At 37.6% G+C, this 21,750-nt stretch overlaps 1 protein-coding gene across 3 annotated transcripts in view; it reads right to left on the bottom strand.

Moving 5' to 3' along the window:
• The window catches only part of LRRC49 (leucine rich repeat containing 49), a 163,296-nt gene that overhangs the window by 140,058 nt on the left and 1,488 nt on the right, over window positions 1-21,750 (bottom strand). For 2 of the 3 annotated variants that reach the window (XM_032342601.1, XM_032342602.1), the window contains exons 3-6: window positions 20,379-20,466; window positions 14,729-14,831; window positions 10,651-10,854; window positions 3,900-3,966 (exon numbers count right to left, since the gene is read on the bottom strand). In XM_032342601.1, coding sequence (XP_032198492.1) covers window positions 3,900-3,966; window positions 10,651-10,854; window positions 14,729-14,831; window positions 20,379-20,466 — 462 coding nt within the window. Of the gene's footprint in view, window positions 1-3,899; window positions 3,967-10,650; window positions 10,855-14,728; window positions 14,832-15,176; window positions 15,375-20,378; window positions 20,467-21,750 lie in introns of all 3 variants that reach the window. The other variant, XM_032342599.1, reaches the window with a different exon arrangement.

The raw sequence follows: 21,750 nt of genomic DNA, 5'->3' as shown, positions 1-21,750 counted from the left end.
CAAACCAGATAGAAAAATTCAGATAGACAGACATAGAGGCAGACAAAACACAAAGAGACATTATTTATACCATTTTAACCGACAAAAATTAAGAAGTATGACAATTCCAGAGCTTTGGGTGGTGGCCGCTGCTGACTCTGCCTTCCCTTCGGAGAGGGCAATGTGGTTTGGACAGCAGCCCTGGCCCCCCGTGCCCCAAGCCTGCCACTTCTTGCCTCAGTGCCCTGACGCCACAGCAGCCCAGCCAGTGGCCCAGATGCAGCCACCAAGTGTGTGGTGGTTGGAAACGTAGCTGCAGGTCAAAGTTGCCCACCACTTGGTTAAACCAATAATTCCCAGGAGAATACATCCCCACTGCCTCTGACAATTATTCTGCCAATGTTATGGTAGATGGAAAACGGGCGAATCTGGACTTATGGGATACAGCTAGACAATATAATGATCGATTATGTCCCTTATCCTATCCACAAACATATGTGGTCTTAATTTGCTCTTCTCTCGTGAGCCCTGCATCATTTGAAAATGTTCAAGCATGGGTACCCTAAAGTATGGCACCACTGTCCCAACACCCCTTCATCCTGGTGGAGTCAAACTTGATCTCAAGGACAATAAAGATGTGATTGAGCAACTGCAGGAGAAGAAGCCGATTCCCATCACCTAGCCATGAGGTTTGACCATCGCTAAGGACATGGGTGCTGGAAAACACTAAAGTGCTTGGCTCTCACGCAGTGAGGGCTCAAGACAATGTTGGATGAAGATCTTCAGGGGTTCTCTGCCCTCCTCCAGTCAAGAAGAGGAAGAGAAAATGCCTGTTGCTGTAAATGTCTGGGCATTTCTCCTGCCCTGTCCACCTTGGAAACTTTATATGCTTTGCTCAAAAATGGGAGCCTTTGCACATGGTGCCAAGTTTTTGTTACAGATTACTTTTTCCATAAAACCATTTCAAATGAATCAGTCATTTTTAGGTTTTATTTGTTTAAAGTGTAAGTATTCAAACTTTCACCTTACAGTAAAATTTAGCCCTAAAATGGCAAGCTTTCTTAAAGCCTTATTTTTCAAGAGCTCCTATTCTTGCTCGGATTAAGAGTTGCCAAAGTAGCTTGTGAACTAAGTTGTACTGCTGTGCTGAAAACACTAGGCATTAAGTCATTCAAGATCTCTGTCATTAAGAACAGACTGCAGGAAAACAGTAGGCAGGGTCCTCAAAAAGTTAAACATAGAGCTACCCTATGACCCAGAAATTGCACTACTCGGTATTTACCACAAAGATACAGATTATCTTTGAAAATAGAAAAATATCCGTGAAGAGAAGGGGCATATGCACCCCAATGTTCATAGCAGCAATGGCTACAATAGCCAAACTGTGGAAGGAGCCAAGATGCCCTTTAAAAGATGGATGGATAAAGAAGATGTGGTACCTTGGAACACTGCATCAAAAACTAATGATGTATTTTACGGTGACTAACATAACACAATAAAAAAAAAAAAGATGTGGTCCATATATACAATGGAATATTACTCAGTCATCAGAAAGGATAATACCCATCATTTGCACTGACATGGATAGAACTGGAGGAGATTACGCCAAGTGAAATAAGTCAAGCAGAGAAAGACGATTATCATATGGTTTCACTCATATGTGGAATATAAGGAATAGCACGGAGGACCATGGGGAAGGGAGAAAACTGAAGGGGGGCGGTAATCAGAGAGAGAGAAAAATAATGAGAGACTATAGACTCTGGGAAATAAACTGAAGGTTTCAGAGGGGAGAGGGTAGAGGGACAGGGTAGCTAGGTGATGGGTGTTAAGAAGGGCACGTGTTGTGATGAGCACAGGGTGTTATCCACAACTAATGAATCACTGAACACTACATCAAAAATTAATGATGTACTCTATGGTGGCTAACTTAACATAATAAAGAAAAGACATGTTTATATCAGAAAACCTGAAAATCACAGAAAAGTATGAAGCAGAATATACAAATCTCCTAAAACCCTAACACCTAAAGATATTTTCTGGTCACATTTGGTATAGTTCATTACCAAAAAATTCTTATTTTTATTTCTTAAGAAAAAAGAAAGAAGAGACTGCAGAGTCTCAAGTTTGGAAATGCAGACACTTCCTAACTAGTTTCTGATGAGAGAGCAGCACAGCCTCCTCCATGAAATGGTGCCATCTAGCATACCAGTAACTTACCAGCCCGCATCCATTCCCTAACACTAGACTTTACATCATAACAGAAATGAGTATAAGGACTCAAAACTCTTTAGACCAATCTTTTTTATTTGGTAGTGAAATTTTTAAAAATATTTGTTTATTTTATTTTAGGGAGTTGGGGAGGGGCAGAGGGAAAAGAGAATCTCAAGCAGACTGCATTGAATATAGAGCCCCACTCGGGGTTCGATCTCACAACCTGAGCTGAAACCAAGAGTTGGATACCCAACTCACTGCACTACTCAGGCACTCCTATAGTGAGATGTTTTTTTAAAAAAAAACTTAGGGTATATGCTACTACTGAGATTTTAAACAGACTTCTTACTCCACATCCCTCTGATGAAGTATCTGGTCTAGCCATGGGCGCACCGGGTGGGGTGTGTGCAGCACGGGAAGTGATCAAAGAATGAAGACAGTTATTTTGACAAAATGTGGAGGTTGATTTACACTACACTGCACACAGCATAATTAAACTGAGTAAAAGTGTCGTGGATAAAATTTTAAAAGGTTAATCTCTGTCAAATGCAGTAAGTGATGAGGAAAGATTGGTATCATCATCCTTTTAGACTTTGTCATAGACCTGCTATCCCTCCTGAAATTGGACATTTAATTCATCTTTGAACTGGTCATTTCTATAGTTGATAACTTAGTGCTTTTCTTATAGAATCCCTTCTTACTGTCTCCCTGTATTGTAAAATCTTTCTGATAATGTATTAGAAATTTTTTTGTAGATTAGTTAAAAGTGCATTCCTGTTTCCTTGTTACTTTATTCAAAGCTAATAAGCACTTTCCTTTGTTTCCCAGTAACTAGGTACAAAAATGATGTGCTGCAACTTCACAGTTTTTGAAATATTTTAGATATTCCTAAACTATGAACTTTCTTAACATCCCTGTCTTGTCAGATCACCACCACGGTACCTCGACTAAAGCTGACCCTCCTCTTTGTCTCACCCCCCTGGACACAGACTTCCTGTTGCTCTGCCTAACCATCTTCCTCTGGGTCTGTGAGGCTCTGGAAACCTGTGCTCATGCTAATGAAGTTCTGTACAACTTACATACTGGCAAGAATATAAGGTTGGACCTTCAACTACTAGAACAACATTTTTTTAAATTGACAGTTGTAGAATTGTGGGATGACTTTACATAGATATTTCACTAATGCAATTAGCAGTATGTTTTGCATGTATGACTTGATTAATCCTTGAGTCATAAAAAAAAAGAAGGATAACAATTCCAAATGTTGAAAAGAATATGAAGCAACAGGATTTATCCTGCCTTACTGGTGGGAGTATAAACTGGCACAACCACTCTGGAAAACAATTATACCTATATATAAATATATATATATACACACACACACACACACACACATCCAAACACTATACCCTAGAATGCATATGATATGTGGAAGAAACCCATACAAGAATGCTCTTAGAAGTGCTATTCCTAAAAGAAAACAAACAAACAAGAGGAAACAGCCCCAAATGTCCATCAATAATAAACTGGAGAAAAAAATTTTTCATATAATCATTCCATGGAACTTACAATAGCAAAAAGGGACAAACTACAGTTACTCAACCAAAATATATTAATCTCAGTAAACTAATCTTACCTTAATCTTACTTTTACCAAACTTTCCTAGACTTTTTTCCTGAAAAGAAAGAAACAAAGGGGCTTTACAATACCTGATTTCCATGAAGGTCCAGGACATCTAAGCTTTTGAGGTTCTCCAGATTTGAAATTCTCTTGATTCTGAAAAACAAAATAGAATAGAAATGAATGTATGATATTTATTGTAAATCAATACATGCTAAGGCATACATAACTCATTTTAATTTACTCTTTCTCTCCATAGATAAGTAGGCAGATATATAGAGAGCTACAGTATAGACAAATCTATATAAATATGTATGTATAGAGAGATTACATGTAATTATATATAAATATATATTATATTATATATATAAATATAAAACAAAAACATACTTCCTATTGACTTAATTATAATGTTAAAGATGCAATCTCATTGGGGGAAATGTCCCAAAGACAGGTTAAAAGTTGTATCTTTAGGCAAAAGCAATTCCACTTCTAAGAACCATAGGACAAGGCACTTATTTAAGGCGGTTCCCTTCAGAATATGATCTAAACTCCTTACCTCAGTTCTCAAGCCCATAAACCTTATGGCTGCTGACTCTTCCTCCAGCCTTAATCTCCTAACATGGCTCAGGCTCTCTCTGCTCTAGCCACAGGGGCTTTCTTACTAGCTCTAACCTGACAAGATCATTTCTGCCTTGGGGTGTTTATCCTTAACTGCTCCTTCTTTCGCAACATTCTTCACCTGGAACTTAGCATCCTTCACTCCCACTTCCTATCCCTATTACTCTCTCCTTCCCCTGCTTTAATTGACTTCATTGCACCTATCTTTGCCTAAAATTATATTGTTTATGTGTTTACCTTCTTACGATCTCCTTCCTCAAACCAAATTGTGAGCTTCAAGAGCACAGAAATTTCAACATATTCTCTACTCTATCCCCATCAGTTATAAAAGGGACTGGAACTGAGTAGGAACCCAAGAAATATTTGTTTAATGAATAAGTAAACACATACTAACTAAATGGATGAGTTTTATGTACGAGAGTATTCAGAAGAGGATTATTTATCAGAGACTAATTAGACGCCACTTAAATGTTTTCTACTGGACCTGCTCAGTTTCTGAATACTTGGAATTTCTGATTTGCCATCTTGTGAGAAGCTTAAACTAAAAAAAATTTATCTCTAAAATGCCCTCTCTTATATCCCTTAATGATTAGGACCCACCCATTGTCTCCCTCATTCCTATCTTTTCTGGCTACCTTACCCATCCAACTGCCTCCAACTGGACAGTTCAAACAAAACAAAACAAAACAAAAACTATTTCCCTTTTTTCCCCCTCCTACAGATCCTACTTTCTCCAACTGCCATAATTCAGTAGCGGGAAAGGAGCAATGGCAAAGAAAGGGCAGAAATGAAGCCCATGTAATCTACCTTGATCATCATCAGCCTATCACTATTTATTTCTGCTGTCAGTGCTTACTGCCTCAAAGAACCATTTCCACCTTCCTAAACGGTTCTAGAACCTGGATCATTCCTTGAAACTTCATACATGCTGATCGCCACACAAACACAATGCCAGTTTAAACTTCGAGAATTTCCATCTCCATGTGACCTAAGCCATCTTACATCATTGCCAAACCCAGAATTTTATCACTATAACCAATTTAATTCAATTGGGTGTATAAAAATATTTATCATACACCTACTATGGCCCATCACAATGTGACAACAGTTTTTCTCTCCTCTCTCTCTCTCTCTCACACACACACACACACACAACCATACCACTACCCCCATCTTATCTTTTGTTCTTCCTATCCCTATTTTTCCTTAGTATTTTATTTTATTTTATTTTTTAAAGATTTTATTGGGTTTTTTCCCAGAAAGAGAGAGAGAGAGAGCACAAGCAGGGTGGGCAGCAGGCAGAGGGAGAAGCAGGCTCCGCACTGAGCAGGGAGCTCAACATGGACCTCAATCCCAGGACCCGGGGATCATGACCTGAGCTGAAGGCAGATGCTTAACCGACTGAGCCACCCAGTTGTCCCTTTCCTTAATATTTTGAAAGAATTTCTCAAGTTTATCCGACACTATCAGATAGGAAAACAGACAAAACTGTTAATAAAGTTGTTCTTCACCTGCTTTGCTCTTGAAATACCTAGAACAGTTGGAGAAAATTAATATACCCTAATAATATGGCTTAGGAAAGAGTGATGCTCTCTAACAGCAATCTGATCTCCCAGCTATTAGAGAGACTTATACGCAACTCTTTGATACTACCAAGCTCACATTCCCTAAAACAGTAGTTCTCAAACTTCTGTGAATATCACAATCATCTGCAGGGCTGGCTAAATTATATTTTGCTGAGCTCCCTCCAGAGTTTCTGGGACTGGGTCTAAACATTTGCATTTCTAACATGTTCCTGGGTGGTGCTGATGCGGCTGGGCCAGAGATCACATTTTGAGAATTATTATCCTTAAAATATGACCTCTTTCATCAAATCTCAACTTTCCTTTCATATGAGTTTCATGATGACAAACTCACCTACTTAGAAAATACTAAAGCATATTCTAAGGAAATAACCAGAGACGCAGACAAAGATTTATGGATGAGGATAGTTATTGCAGCATTATCACAGAAAAAAAAAAAAAAGAGAGAGGGACACGATGTAAATGTCTAACACATGGGAAATATTAAATAAGTTATTACACATCTGTCTATATTACATAACACTTAAAAATACATTTTCAAAAATGTGTTTTTTCAAAGAACATTTAATGATATGGGAAGATGTAAATAATAAAATATATTCAAGTGAAAAACACATGGTATAAAAACCAATTTTATAAACTATGATATGGTGAGTATAGAAGAAAGAGTGCTGGGGTCTGGGTGGTTCAGTGGGTTAAAGCCTCTGCCTTCGGCTTAGGTCATGATCTCAGAGTTCTGGGATCAAGTCCCACATAGGGCTCCCTGCTCAGCAGAGTCTGCTTCTCCTTCTATCCCTTCCCTCTGCTTATGATCTCTCTCTCTCTCAAATAAATAAAATCTTTGAGAAAGAAGAAGAAAGAGTACTACTCAGCATAGATAACCAAAATTTGGAAATAAGGCAAAGGAGTGAGTGCATGTCCTTTCAGTTCATATCAAAGCACTGTGAACAAGCCTATCTAAGGATCATCTAACTATTTACTAGTGATTATAGCCCAAACTCTGTAATGTTATATACCAACATTACATAATAATTACATTGGCCTGTAATTACATTTGTCTGAGAATTTTACTTTTAACATTTTGAAAATTATACATGGGGGATAGAGACTGTCTCAGCCTAAAGTTTTCTGATTTGGAGGATCAATGCATTCTGTTTCTGTATTTATCAGAAACTGGGCAGTTTTAAGGTAGTTCAATCATAGAGACCTTCATGTACAGTAAGTTTTCCCACAGAATTCCACCAGGGCCTCACATACCGTTAAGCTATCCAGTAAAAACTACCTATATATTGGGACTTCAAGCATTCTTTTAGCTTTGACACATAGTGGCTATATTATTCTCACTTCAGATTTGGATTGCCCAGGAAAAGGGAATAGGGAAAAAAATAGGTAAGTCACTTGGTGTCAGTGAAACCCAAGACCAACCAAACATCTTGGTGTCTTGTCTTCATGAACTACCTTTACCATAGATTCCTTCCCTATCCCCAGCACCTGAAATGACCTAAGAAAAAGATCCAGTTCTAAAGAATTCAGAGGCAGATGAAGGTATCAGTTGGCCAGGAGACCACTGGTCAGATTAGGTATTGATCTGAGGAACCTGCAAAATCCTAGTCAGTTCTCAATATGACCTGAAAGATGTTTTTTAAAAGGAAGTTCTCCCATTAAATGGACTGAAATTAGGAAAAGACAAGCTCACCAATCACACCAGCACTTACAGACCTCCAGGCATGCATCAGAAACCACCTCTGCAGGCTACATTATGACAATGAGACCTGCATAAGGACCCCACTGCAGAATCTATATGAAGGCTAGGCTTTTCAGGTGTTAGAGACAAATCCTTAAGTGGAAACCTTCAAAAGAGCAACCAGAAAGGAATATGGAATCCCAGAGCCTGGTGGAGATTTTGGATCTATAGTTCTGGGTGATCAGAAAAAAATGCAAAGAAGTTCTGCCTGTTAGTCTGTGATCCTGAGGGCTCCAGAAGCTCTCACAAGGACAAACAGGAACACAGAAAGCAGAAGAGTGAGATGGCAAGAACTTCAGCAGCACAGTGGTACAGAGGGGCTGGGTGTTCTTCGGTAACAACGTAAACCTCACATACAGAATATGAGCACAGGTGTTCTAGCTTTGGGGTAGAAATCTTTGTTGGAGCTGCTTGAACTTGGAGGAATATGGTAGCCCTGGATATTAACATCTGGTTCCACTGTCTTGGACTAAAGATGGTGCTGCTTTGCAAAGTGAGAGGGAGAAAACTTCCTGGACTCGCCCAGCAGGGGGCAACAGTTCATCCTAGAGGAACCTGGGGAGACAGGGTAGCAAATGAGCTCCTCTCTTCTGGAGCATTTCTCAGCTAGATTTGCCTGAAGTTCACTAAAGGTCTGCCTCAGGTTAGATTTGGATCTTCAAAGCTCACAGAGCTGGCCCAGGAACAGGAGGTAGATTTGCATTGTTCTGATACTTCAGAAATACGCATTTGGGGAGAATATGGAAACTTGTTTTTCTGACTTTCTTTTTTATTCGAGCACACTAACAGCTCTAAAATTGCTGAAAGGTTGTTTTCTTTATGTGAATAATAAAGTAAAATATGACCAAACACAAACAAAACAAACAAAAAGATGAAGTAGAATGAGGAAGAAGAGACTGCATTGGATTGCTTTTACTTGACCAAGGTAAGGATAGAGAAAACAGCATTAGGTCCCTTAGACTTGGAGGAGCAAAGAGAACTCTGGCAAGGTCATAAGCTCAGATGGACTGGTGTCCTTGAGCCACAAATTATTTTTAAAAAAACTTTAAAAGGCCATTTCCAAGAAGCCTGAGAAGCTGCAAAGTAGAAGCAGGAAGAAAAGTAGACTGAGAGTTGAGTTAAAACACTGGGACCCAGGAGAAGCTCTTAGATACTATGTTTAAAACTAGCAAAGGAGAGGGGCACCTGGGTGGCTCAGTGGGTTAAAGCCTCTGCCTTCGGCTCAGGTCATGATCCCAGGGTCCTGGGATCAAGCCCTGCATCGGGCTCTCTGCTCTGAGACTGCTTCCTCCTCTCTCTCTGCCTGCCTCTCTGCCTACTTGTGATCTTGGTCTGTCAAATAAATAAATAAAATCTTTTTTTTGTTTGTTTGTTTGTTTGTTTGTTTTTTTAAAGATTTATTTATTTATTTATTTGTCAGAGAAACCGCGAGCGAGAGCAAGCACAGGCAGACAGAGAGGCAGGCAGAGTCAGAGGGAGAAGCAGGCTCCCTGCGGAGCAAGGAGCCCGATGTGGGACTCGATCCCAGGACGCTGGGATCATGACCTGAGTCAAAGGCAGCTGCTTAACCAACTGAGCCACCCAGGCGTCCAAATAAATAAAATCTTAAAAAAAAAAAAAAAAAAAAACTAGCAAAGGAGATTAAAAATGCCACAAGGAAATACTCCAGGCCTGAAAAGAAGGCATAAAGGCAACTGTGCTAAAGAATAAATATAAACAAATAAAAAACTCCAAGGATCAGGAACTAGTTAAGAAATCTCTGGGAGAGAGAACAGGGAGCAGCACCTTGAAGGGAATGCTTTAAATGTATGAAAAGCTGACTTCTTACTTACTAAATTGCCCCACTGGGGTACTCCTACGGTGTACAGTTTATATACATCTAACCTTGCAAAGTCCCTTTACATCTCCATTTCTTCATCTATGAAATGAGAGAACTGGTCTCTGAGGTCAATTATGCTCTAAGACTCCATACTCCTATAATTTCCCCAAATTCCCTCCAGCTACCATAATGCTCAGTTTAACGCTTGAACCAAGGATAGCTGATAAACTACATTGCTGGGAACTTTCAAGAAACCACAGGGAACAGACAAGAGCCTAGGATTCTGGGGCATGATCTTGGAAAAAGTTCCTTATGTTACCACTGGCCAGTGAGAATAAAGAGGAAATTCAAGATCCATGCTATCAGTGAGGAGGTGGGAGGTAGTGGAACTGAGGATAATACTGGAGATAATACTGTATCTAAAATTCATCATTTGAGAATATAAAAATCATTTGTGGAGTTCACTAAATAGTCCTTCTTTGTAGACCCAAAGCCATCCAGCAAAACAGAATGGAGAGAAAACTCATAGACGAGTATCAAGGAAATTAGTCAGAAATTGTGTAATTGCACTACATAATAGAGCCTTACAAAAAGAACTGAGCAAGTTCATATAGGATATAATATTAAGTATATACCAAAAACACCATCTGAACAAGAACTAATCAGTGATGTGACAAACATGAAATACCAAATATCTACCCCAGCCAAGCACTGGGAGGAACCATAGGTGAAACACACATAAGCCTAAAGTGAGTACACACACTTACAAGATAGCCCAAGAAAACATAAAGTTAAGGTCAAAGTCTGCTATTTACTTACACCTAAGATATGGCACTGGGAAGCAATGGAAATAATAAAATACATATTCAATAAATATTATTTGGTTTGACTCTCAAATTGAATTTCATAAAATAAAATTATGGCTGAATCTTAATTCATTCAAATAATCTTACCAAATTTTAGTCAATTTATATCTTTTTTCAATCTATCAGTTTTTTAAGAGTATCTAAACACCAGAAGTCTCAACATTAGCTCTAAGTAAATAAACAAATCTATTATTCTACAAAGATTACCTGTTTTTCCCCAGCAGAAGGACACGGAGGGATCTCAGAGTAGAAAGCCCACTGATTTCTTCAATTTGGTTATCATATAAATCCAAGAATATTAGCCTCTGTAGATTAGAAATATTTTGGATCCGAGTTATAAAATTGTGTTGGAAGTTCAACAAACGAAGGTGTTCTTCTCCATCAATGATAGGACACACAGTCAGCTTTTGCCTAGAAAACATTTTAAAAAGTGAATAAAGTTTCAATGTGACAACATGCTTCCTCTTTTTATTACAAATATTATTAATAGTATATTTGTGCTCCCACACTGTTAGGAGAAAAAAAGATGAAAAGCACCACTTCTTGCCTCCAGGAACTGAGTATCCTAGACCTAATTGTAAATCATTTCTATTAAAGACAATATACTGCAACAAGGGCAATTATGAAAATAAGTCTAAGCTCTCATTTTATTAAAAAAAATCTCCAATATAGATTACTTCACATAAAATTGGCTTAACATCACAAAACACTCAATGTAACTACCTTCTGAAAATTGAAATTATTCAAAGAGCCATGTCACATAACGCAATAGAGGCCCTTGCCATCAAGTCACTGATACAAAGACTGCCCAGGCAACTAAGTCATTGGAGAAAAAAAACACAATTTATACACAGGTCTCTCACAAAATAAGACTCTTAAGCTGGATGACATGTTAGGAAAAGCAAGAAATTCAGCCACCTACAGTTCACTTTGATGGAAACAATTTTACCCTGAAATCCATTAATAGGAAGGCAGTCCTTATAACACATATTCCCAGAAGCTTAGATTTTAAGAATGTTTACATATTCAACAATAACTTTAGACTTTTCAGAACAGTTAGTATGCTATAGGATAGGATGAAACCTTACTAATACAAGCTTTCAGCTATATCTGAAACACTAAAGCCTCTATTATGCAAAAAGTTATGTCTTACATGTGAAGTAAATACGTACAGGGCTCTAAGAATTCCACTACTATAATGGCCAGAGAGGAGTGATTCCACTCTGAGGTTTTCAACAGTGTGTAAGGAAAAGGTCGCTGCTTTGATCAGTGTGTGGACAACTCTAATGGAGAGGCTGACTAGAACTATTTTCTTTTAGTAAAAATCAAGCAAATATAACCTTTAAAGAAAATTAATCAGAATTCTACAAGCATGAGTGAATTTGTGAATGGGATCAGAATCGTCCTCATTTATAGAGAAAATGTGATTAGAACAAAGAAACGACTGAATACAAACGGTTGACAAAGATACGATGTTTAAAAACACAGACCCTGGAAAAAACTGGTTTATAATAGAAGAAAAGTAAAACATAATGGACAATAGTTGAATTGTTTTAATGTGTGCTTAGTATTTAGAATTCATTTCATGCATTCAATACTATCACATTTCTTCCTTGTCTTATAACTTATAAATTAATAAATGACTAGTATTCTAGTTTAAAATTTATATATTTATCAGCTTAGCCAAAAACTTTGTCTCATTTTTCCTGCTTCAGTCTTCCTGTTTCTCAATTAAACTTACCAATATCCCCAGCTTCTAGTTCATCCAATTTCTGAGTCAGTCATCACCGAGAACAGAAAATAAACAATCTCGGACCTCCCTCTCATATAAGTTACTATAGCTTGAAATAAAGTCACTTTCTCAGATTCTAAATCGAGTGACTAAGACCCAAGTCTCACTTGTCTTGAAACTCGACTTAGTTGGGTGACTAAGACCCAAGCTCACTTGTCCACCCCGTGAACCCCTAAGTTCCTGCCATGTAGTAAAATAAGCAAACACACACACACAATGAACCAGAGCTTTCTCAGGGCAGGGGCAGTATTCTGGCTACAAAATCCCTGAGTTGCTACACTTCGGCCCTAATACCAGATGTATATTGGACAATACCTGTGCCTCTGTATTTCCTACTTGATGCTGAAACACCAATACTACGAAACTGTCCTGAGAGTTAGCGCCCTCTGCTCCGCCTACAATACAACACACTGCACCACTGCACCCTCCAGAGAGATTTTCCCAGCTATACACAAAGATGGTCTAGGACAATTCACTGTCAGGTGTGCAATGCTAATGTAAGAAGTTTGCTTAACAATTTGTTCTTGGATGGGGGTGCCTTGGTGGCTCACTCGGTTAAGCATTTGCCTTAGGCTTAGGTGATGATCCTGGAGTCCCAGGATCAAACCCTATTGTACAGCTCTGGAGAGTCTGCTTCTTCCCCTCGGTCTGCCCTTCCCCCTGCTCAACTTCTCTCTCTCTTGCTCACTCTTTCTCTCTCAAATAAATAAATAAAATATTCAGACAAAAACTGCTCTTGGAAAGGCACTGCTAAGCTAAAGGTATGCATAACAGTGATGGTTTTCCTAGACTGGTTATAGCACTAAGATAGGATAGGGATGTTCATCCACCATTCTATTGTCAGGGGCTTCCTAGATTTATTTTAGTTTTATTTTTTATTTACATTCAATTTAGGTAACATACAGCATATTATTAGTTTCAGGGACAGAATTTAGTGATTCATTAGTCTTATATAACAGCCAGGGCTCATTATATCAAGTGTCCTCCTTAATGCCCATCAGTCAATTACCCCTGCCCCCCACCAACCTCCCCTCCAGCAGCCCTCAGTTTGTTTGTTCTCTATAATTAAGAGTCTCTTAATGGTTTGTCTCCTTCTCTGTTTTCCTCTTATTTTATTTTTCTTTCCCTTCCCCTATGTTGATCTGTTTCATTTCTTAAATCCCACATAGGAGTGAAGCCATATGGTATTTGTCTTTCTCTGACTGACTTATTTGGCTTAGCATAATACATTTTAGTTCCATTCAAGTCGTTGCAAATGGCAAGATTTCATTCTTTTTGATGGCTGAGTAATATTCCATCATATATAGAGATAGATAGATAGATAGATAGATATAGATATAGATACGCACACACAGATAAAATATTCCATATATATAGATATAGATAGATAGATACCACATCTTTATCCATTCATCTGTTGATTGATATCTGCGCCCTTTCTATAATTTGGCTATTGTGGACATTGCTGCTATGAACATTGGGGTGCATGTGCCCCTCTGAATCACTGTTTGTTTCCTTTGGGTAAATACCTAGTAGTGCAATGGCTGAGTTATGACTCAAAATAGGTAGCCCTATTTTTAGCTTTTTGAGGAAACTGCATACTGTTTTTCCAGAGTGGCTATACCAGGACAGGGTAAAGAGGGTTCAAGGGCTTCCTAGATTTATAGCCAGGGATCAAATCTTAAATATATTCATCCGTTCAAAATTTTTTAGTCTCTTTTGTCCCAGGCTCTGTTCTAGGTGCTCAGGACACAAAACTGAAAAACTCTCCCAGTGTTTGGGGAGATTATATTCCAGTAGGAGGAGACAAAGGATCAACGTGATAAGTAAAATACTTCAAATGTTGGAGGGTGATACATGCTAAGAAGAAAAATGAGGCAGAGAAGGGGGTTGGGGAGTGTCAAGGTGGAAGGGATGTAGCTCTGGAGATGATGGCTCAGGAAGGTCATCCCTGACATGATGACATTTGAGTAAAAGACCTGAAGGAGATTAGGGAGTAAGCCTACAGATATGTGGGGGAACAGCATTCTTTGCAAAGAGAACATCGAGTGCAGAAGTTCTGAGGTGTAAGCATGCTTGGTGTATTCAAGTGGCACCAAGGAGGCAGGTGTAACTTCAGCAAAGTGAATGAAGGAGAAATGAGTTCAGGCCAGTGAGGCAACAGGAACTCAGTACGAGAGGGCCCAAAAGGACCCATATGAGGACTATATTATAAGTTTTTCTATCCTAAAGTCCATTTTAATCCATGTCATAGTCTAGAATTGCTATACTACTCTTTCAGGGTATAGGTAAGCTCTGTTACATTACACAGCTATAAAATCCCACCCCACACTCCTGAAAGGATAAATAAAAAATTGGAACAGTGGTAATACCTATGTGGGAGAACTGGGGAGCTAGAGAGTAAGAGAAGAGAGAAAGCCTTTTCTATCTTTCCAATCTTGTAATTTATGTATTATCTGGTCAAAAACAGAAAAGAAAAGAAATTGTCCTCACCTTTCTAGGGTCAACCTGTCTGAGTAAAGAATTTTCTCTTCAGAAGAACGTTGCAGAATGGGAAATGATGGCATTGATGAGCTCGCCAGATGAATATGATCACCTATTGAAAAAGATATACAAATTACTTGATTAAGAAAAAAAAAACCTTTAAAATCTTGAAACTAAAGTCACCTTATATTTGGAGAACTTTGGCACCTACAAATATCTTTTCTGGAAACTACAATTTCCATACCTCTCTACACTTAAAATTAATTCCTACATTTGAGTTTCTTTCCTCCTCAACCCTAAAACTACATGTTCTATATATACGAAATAATTTTTCCCTTGCCCTATAGATTGGTTGAAAGTACAGAACTACTCTAGTACTATCTTTACCCCGTTATAAGGCTGACTCCTAATACTGAAGTTTAAGTCTCTTAAAGCTGAGATGATAGTCCCTCATTACCAGATACATTTGGGCCAGCACTATGACAGCCCTGCCGGATTCTGGACTTTGAAGGTGTCTGAATGGAAGAATCTCCAAATGCTGATAAGGAGCTCATGGTAGTTTTCATTTCCAGCCCACATAGTTCTGTCACGTTTGTTGTGGATGAGATGCATGATGATTTATTACGAGGCGAAGGGCTTATTACTCTTCCATCTCCTTCAAAATATCAAAAAGTTTATCACAAAGCTACACAATACATGACTTTCCTACTGGAAATACAGAGAAAGTAGTTTTGGATAGCAGATGTATCACTTTTTTTTTTTGTATGTTCAGCCACTATTAGTAGAAAATATTGTAGAGACCAGTGGATATGGCCAAATATTGTTCATTTTTAGTTAATTAGGCTCTACAGGGTCTACGACACTCCTATGAGGTTGATAGGCTGTTGGTACTATAATCCTGACTACCATTAAGTAGCTTTCAATCTAACTGGCAAACACATATGAAACTAATAGACTATACAGAACAATGTACACAAAATACAGAATAAAAAATAGTATCTATTATATATTCCCACTTAAATGTGACAGTTATTTTCCAGTTAAGAAAACGGGCTTGGGGTGCCTGGGTGGCTCAGTGGGTTAAGCCTCTGCTTTCGGCTCAGGTCATGATCTCAGAGTCCTGGGATCGAGGCCCACATTGGGCTCTCTGCTCGGCAGGGAGCCTGCTTCCCCCTCTCTCTCTGTCTGCCCCTCTGCCTACTTGTGATCTCTATCTGTCAAATAAATAAATAAAATCTTTAAAAAAAAAAAAAAGAAGAAGACGACGGGTTTATAGGGAGGTAGATATTAAGGTATATTCTACGGACCCAGAAGAATGTAGAATTGTCAAGAAGAGATGCTAGCAAGTTCCAGAAATGAGATAATATTTGAGTAATGGGTCAAAGGGATCACTTTGAACATCAGAGGAAATCTACTATATTTTCTTCTATAAAGAGAAAATTTCCTGAAAGAAGCAACTGATGTTGGCAGGAGCAATAAGCAGTAAAACAGAAACTGTAGTTACCACAGAGCTCTTCTGCTTAAACAGACCAATAGGTGAAAAGAGAAAACCAAATCTAGGAAGCTAACATACTCTTTGGGAGACCATGAGACAATACGATGACAACTTAACATCAAGTTTCATATAGATACTACTAAAAAGCTGTCAAGCAACAATATTTGCTAGCTTCTATGGGTCTACAAAGCATAAAGTATCTATTGAAATATCACACACCTAGCTTCTTGCACAAAATAACCAGTGCTCATATTCCACTTTTCTAAGTATCATGAAACATCAAGATAACTAAGAATGATGTTCTCAAGTAGATCACTCAGAACTGGCCTCATGTTCACCAATGAACTGCTGTTGTGACAGGATTCAGTGCCTAGCAGGATACCAAAGCAACCACGATTCAGTAAACCAATTTGGAAATTAAAATTCAGACAGTTAAAAAAAAAAAAAAACAAAAAACAGAAACAAACAAAAATTAGTCTAAGGATTAATTGAGTAAGGTATAATTGTCCACCTAAAGATGATACAGGAAAAACTCCAACCAATGGACAACCTTGATTTCTGTTTTTAGCATCAGAGTCAGGTTTTTAAATTATTTTGTTAAAGCTTCAAGCCAATCCTCAATTTAAGAGGCAGACTGAAACTTTCAAAGACTTGGGGTATACAGGAAATAATCAAAGTGAAGATTCATTTATGCTCAAGGCAAATTTTATCCTTGCACTTTTCAGTTCCTATTATGCACAGAAGTCATAATCCCTATCCCCTCGAGGAGCTCACTATCACGATCAGTGTGATATGTATCTCTCAAGATACAGCAACGAATGACAACAATTAGGAAGAAACAAGATCCTTTAAAATCCACAACAAGATCCTTTAAATGACTGGAAACCAGAGTGATCTATGACTGACACATCCACATACTTATGCAGATATATGCACATATATTTATATATTTGTATATCAAACAAATATGGATTTGTATATCAAACACCTACATATATTTGTGGGATGTTTCACCCTACATATAAACCACATTACAATGTGGCAGAATTTTAATTGAAACATTTCCTTTATTTCATATGTCACTATTTAATTTACTGGATATGAAGCCCCTGTTTTCCCCACAAATTTATGAGCTCTTTGGGAGATAGACCTCATTTTACATTCTTTATATTCTTGCCTGAATCCAAGGAATCAATAAACTAATTGATTTTCCAATTTACTAAAAGTTAAGTGGAAATCTATTTCGCATATGCTATTTCTGTTAAAAAAAAAAAAAAAGAAAGAAAGAAAATCAAAGTCTTGTATTTTGGTATAAAAATGCAGATTGGGGGAACCTGGGGGGCTTAGTTGGTTAAGTGCCCAACTCTTGGTTTCGGCTCAGGTCATGATCTCAGGGTCATGGTCTCAGGGTCGTGAGATGGAACCACATGTCAAGCTCTGTACTCAGTGTGGAGTCTGCTTGAGGTTCTCTCTCCCTCTTCACACCCCCTGCATTATCTGATGCTCTTTTTCTCAAATAAATAAATAAATCTTTAAAAAAAAAATGCTGACCATTCTTTCAATAACGGTCTGTATTCAAAAAGAACCTTCATTGCACTGCACACTACATACACAGATGAACAGATGGGTAAATGGATGGGTAAGTGGATAGATGAAAAGATGGGTAGATGGATGATACAGTGCATGGTCCTGTATGACTGGCCACTCAGCCTTACCTTTGAGATACTGATTCTAGGTTTTCCACTGATCTATCATGATTTTAAGAATGAAGCCCTGAATCTTCCTCTCTATATAAACATTTTGGAATTCTTAATTAAGGGGGCTAATAAGTTAAATTCTGGTTAACGGAGATTTTATTGTATACTTGGAATATCTGGCACTTATAAGATTCCAAGGATACAGGGGTTAACTCATAACAATAATCTAAAAAGCCCCAAAAAATATACATACCAAGTTTTAAATTTACCAGCCTAACTAAAACATTCAGCTTCTTTCCTTTAAACTGAGAGTACCATTGATTAATTTATGCTGATGGGCTATTAAGCTTAATTAATTTTGGAAAAATTGAGAAAAAAAGAAATGGGTGAAATTATGATTAGATATCAGAATGCAGTTTATTAGAGAAAAATTCCCAAACCTTCTTGATAAATGCTACTTATAATTTTGCCAAAGTTTTATGTCTTTGCAGGCAGAATGGTAAGTACATAAGTAGAAAAAAACAGCTATATGCCACATGGGTCTCCTTTGCATGAAATTGCCTGGAACTATGGAGGATGCACATTTGGAAAGAACAGGGTATAAATGAATAGCCTGTCACGAGAACAACTGAAATCCTTCAATGAAAAAAAAGTTTTATTTTTCCCTAAAGAATTTTGTATTTCATGAGTCATTACTTATGTATGAAACTTTATTTATCTCTTAGGTTCACAATTCAGTGCTCTATTCTATTTCCTCATTAGCAAATCTCTAGTAATACCTTATCATTTAAATAAATTTACCTGGCCAGTCATCCAGAAATCTGTATGACAAACTCTTCTTCTCACTTGAGAATAGCTTGGGAAAAGTATGTAAGTTTGACTCAGGACTTAGAAAACACATATAAGATATTATTATATAAAAATGCTAAGGAAATTCGTAATGCAAACATAAAGAATCTTGCTTGAGAATTCTCAATTTCACAGTTATAACTCTGCTCCTAATACAATATCTAGCACATAGCATATACTCAATAAATACGTAGTGAACTGAACCGAAGAGAGCAAGACAGATGCTCCCTGTAGTGTGGAACTGCAGTTACATTGATGCCATGTCTAGCAGTTGGCCAAGACTAGATTGTAGGATATAAGAAAGAGAAAAGTCAGGGGTGCCTAGGTGGCTCAGAGGGTTAAACCTCTGCCTTCGGCTCAGGTCATGATCCCAGAGTCCTGGGATCGAGCCCCGCATCGGGCTCTCTGTTCAGCAGGGAGCCTGCTTCCTCCTCTCTCTCTGCCTGCCTCTCTGCCTGCTTGTCATCTCTCTCTGTCAAATAAATAAATAAAATCTTTTAAAAAATAAAATAAAACCTTTAAAAAAGAAAAAGAAAAAGTCATCTCAAATTAGACAGGCCTAAGAGGAAAGTCCAAAAGTAACAAAACAAAAAAAGAAAACTAATCCAACATTCAAGATGACCATACGTTCGTGCAGTAATGAGATGAACAATCTGGGCCTGCCTATACAGATCATCCCCCTCATAAAACTCCTAGGAGGTACAGATGGTACAGTATATAAGGATTCTGTAGTGCTTAACATTAGCCCATTACAGATGGCTAGCAGTTGTTAACAACCAACTAACCATTCAAATGTCTAAAGGAAATTTCTCCTTGAACTGAAAAACTCATTTCAGAAATATAACCAGATCATATAAGGCACTGTTTTTCAAAGGGTGGTCCACAAACCACATCTGTCAGAATCCCTCGAGACATTAAAATGCACATTTCCATGGACATTGGGAAGGGTATGTGCAATGGTGAGTGCTATGAAATGTGTAATCCTGACGATTCACAGACCTGTACCCCTGGGGCAAAAAATACATTTATGTTAATTAAAATAATTAATTAAAAAAATAAAATGCACACTTCCAAATCCCACTTGAGACCTACAAAATCAGAATGGGGAAGAGGAAGAAAGGAAGGGGAGTACTAAGAACCTGCCTTTCTAATAAAATCTCAGGTGATGGCACACTAAAGTGTAAGGCCTTTGATATAAAATATCTATAATTATATACGTTAGTAAGGGAAAGATTTTCTTTTCTACTCCTGACTTTTCACTCTTTCCACTGTTCCCTTATTTCCTAGACATATGAGTTCCCATACTCTTACCCTCATTAGGTAGGCATTTTTCCTAGTTCTAAAACAGTATTTGAAAGATTCCTTCCCATTCTGTTGTGCATAACCCAGCCTCGAACTACAGTACAACTGCTTTTTCTATTGGAAATAATCTACCATGTTGTATATATAAAATCAATTCTGATCCAAATAAATACCAAACCAATTTGATCAGTGAACAATTGGTTAATGAACCATTTCATTTTTAATTCAGGTCTATTTGGATTTAGGTAGTCAAGATTATTAAGCAATATTACTCAAATAAGATAAGACATATCTGATCTCTACTTGCTGACAATACCTTGCCTACTTGAGTAGTTTCTTTCAAGATCATGTTGTAAGAGTCGACCAGAGAATGATGGCGTTTCTTTATTTAGCTTGAATTCAACCTAAAAGACATATTTGGGGGGAAATTTAACATTAAGTCATGAAGATAATTATAAAATTATGTACAATACTGACACAAGACACAACACAGATGAACCTTGAAAACATGCTGAGTGAAAGAAGAGAGACATAAAATGGCACATGGCATAGGATTCCATCTATGAAAAACTGATAATAAAAAAATCTAAAGAGACAGAAAATAGATTTGTGGTTTTCAAAGGGGGTGGGAAGGGGGGATGGGGAGTGATTGTTTAATCGGTACAGGGACTCCCTTTTGAGTGACAAAAGTTCTGGAACTACACACTGATGATGGCTGCACTACCTTGTGAATGTATTTAATATCACAGATTTGTACAACTTAAAATGGCTAAAATGGCAATTTTTATGTTAAGAGTTTTTAGCGTACACACAAACGCACACACACAGTCAATTTCATGGGGTCAGATGAAACTATGCTATAAACCATTTGTAATTCCTCCATACGCTCACCACAAATACAATGATTAAAAGAACCATTTTCTAGAAAACAAAAGCAAAAATCATATAACGAAAAGTAAATTCTGTTGAAAAAAAATCAGTTTTTATCATCAGAATTCCTTTTAAGAATCCAAGTGTAATAAAACTGTATATCTAAACCTTCTAAGAAGGGTATTCCCTAAATTGATTTTAAATTATTTGATAGGACTGAGGAAAAAAAAAAAACCTCGTGATTAGCCACCAAAAAACCCTAAATATGTATCATAAAAGAGTTATATGCTTCTGATTCATCCATAATATACATTATAACAGCATTTGTACTATAACTTTATTAATTCTATGAGCTGAAGGTATTTTCTCAGAACATATGTCCACTCTAGGGAAAGTAAATGGTTTGAAAAGAATCTGGACAAGGCACATAGTTCCTAGAAATACGTTAGAATAATAAAAAGGGATTTTTCCAGCAAAATCAATTAGCAAAACTTTGGCAAGGATCCATTATGTCCAATTATAATAAAGAATATTTTCAATTAATCTAGCTAATTGCTATTTATTCAAGATGATCAAATGGTCTATTTTTCAAGGGTTTATTTTCACATTTAATATAATCAACTACTGCCTCCTCGACTAACAGTGTCCTTCCATCAACCCTCTTCATGCCCCTCCTTACCCTCCTCATGCTGTTGTTTGTAAACTCTGTCCTTCACTTTAGAGTTCCCCCAGTGACATCTACTGAACAATCTTTTAGGAAAAAAACTGAATTGTGATGGTTGGAGGTATCCAACTTGGGCAAAGGAGGAAAAATTGTT

Source organism: Mustela erminea, chromosome 5 (genome assembly GCF_009829155.1).
Source record: "Mustela erminea isolate mMusErm1 chromosome 5, mMusErm1.Pri, whole genome shotgun sequence".
NCBI classification, from domain to species: Eukaryota; Metazoa; Chordata; class Mammalia; order Carnivora; family Mustelidae; genus Mustela; species Mustela erminea.
The sequence above is the reverse complement of the archived record's forward strand: the minus strand, read 5'-3'. Positions and strand labels throughout refer to the sequence as shown.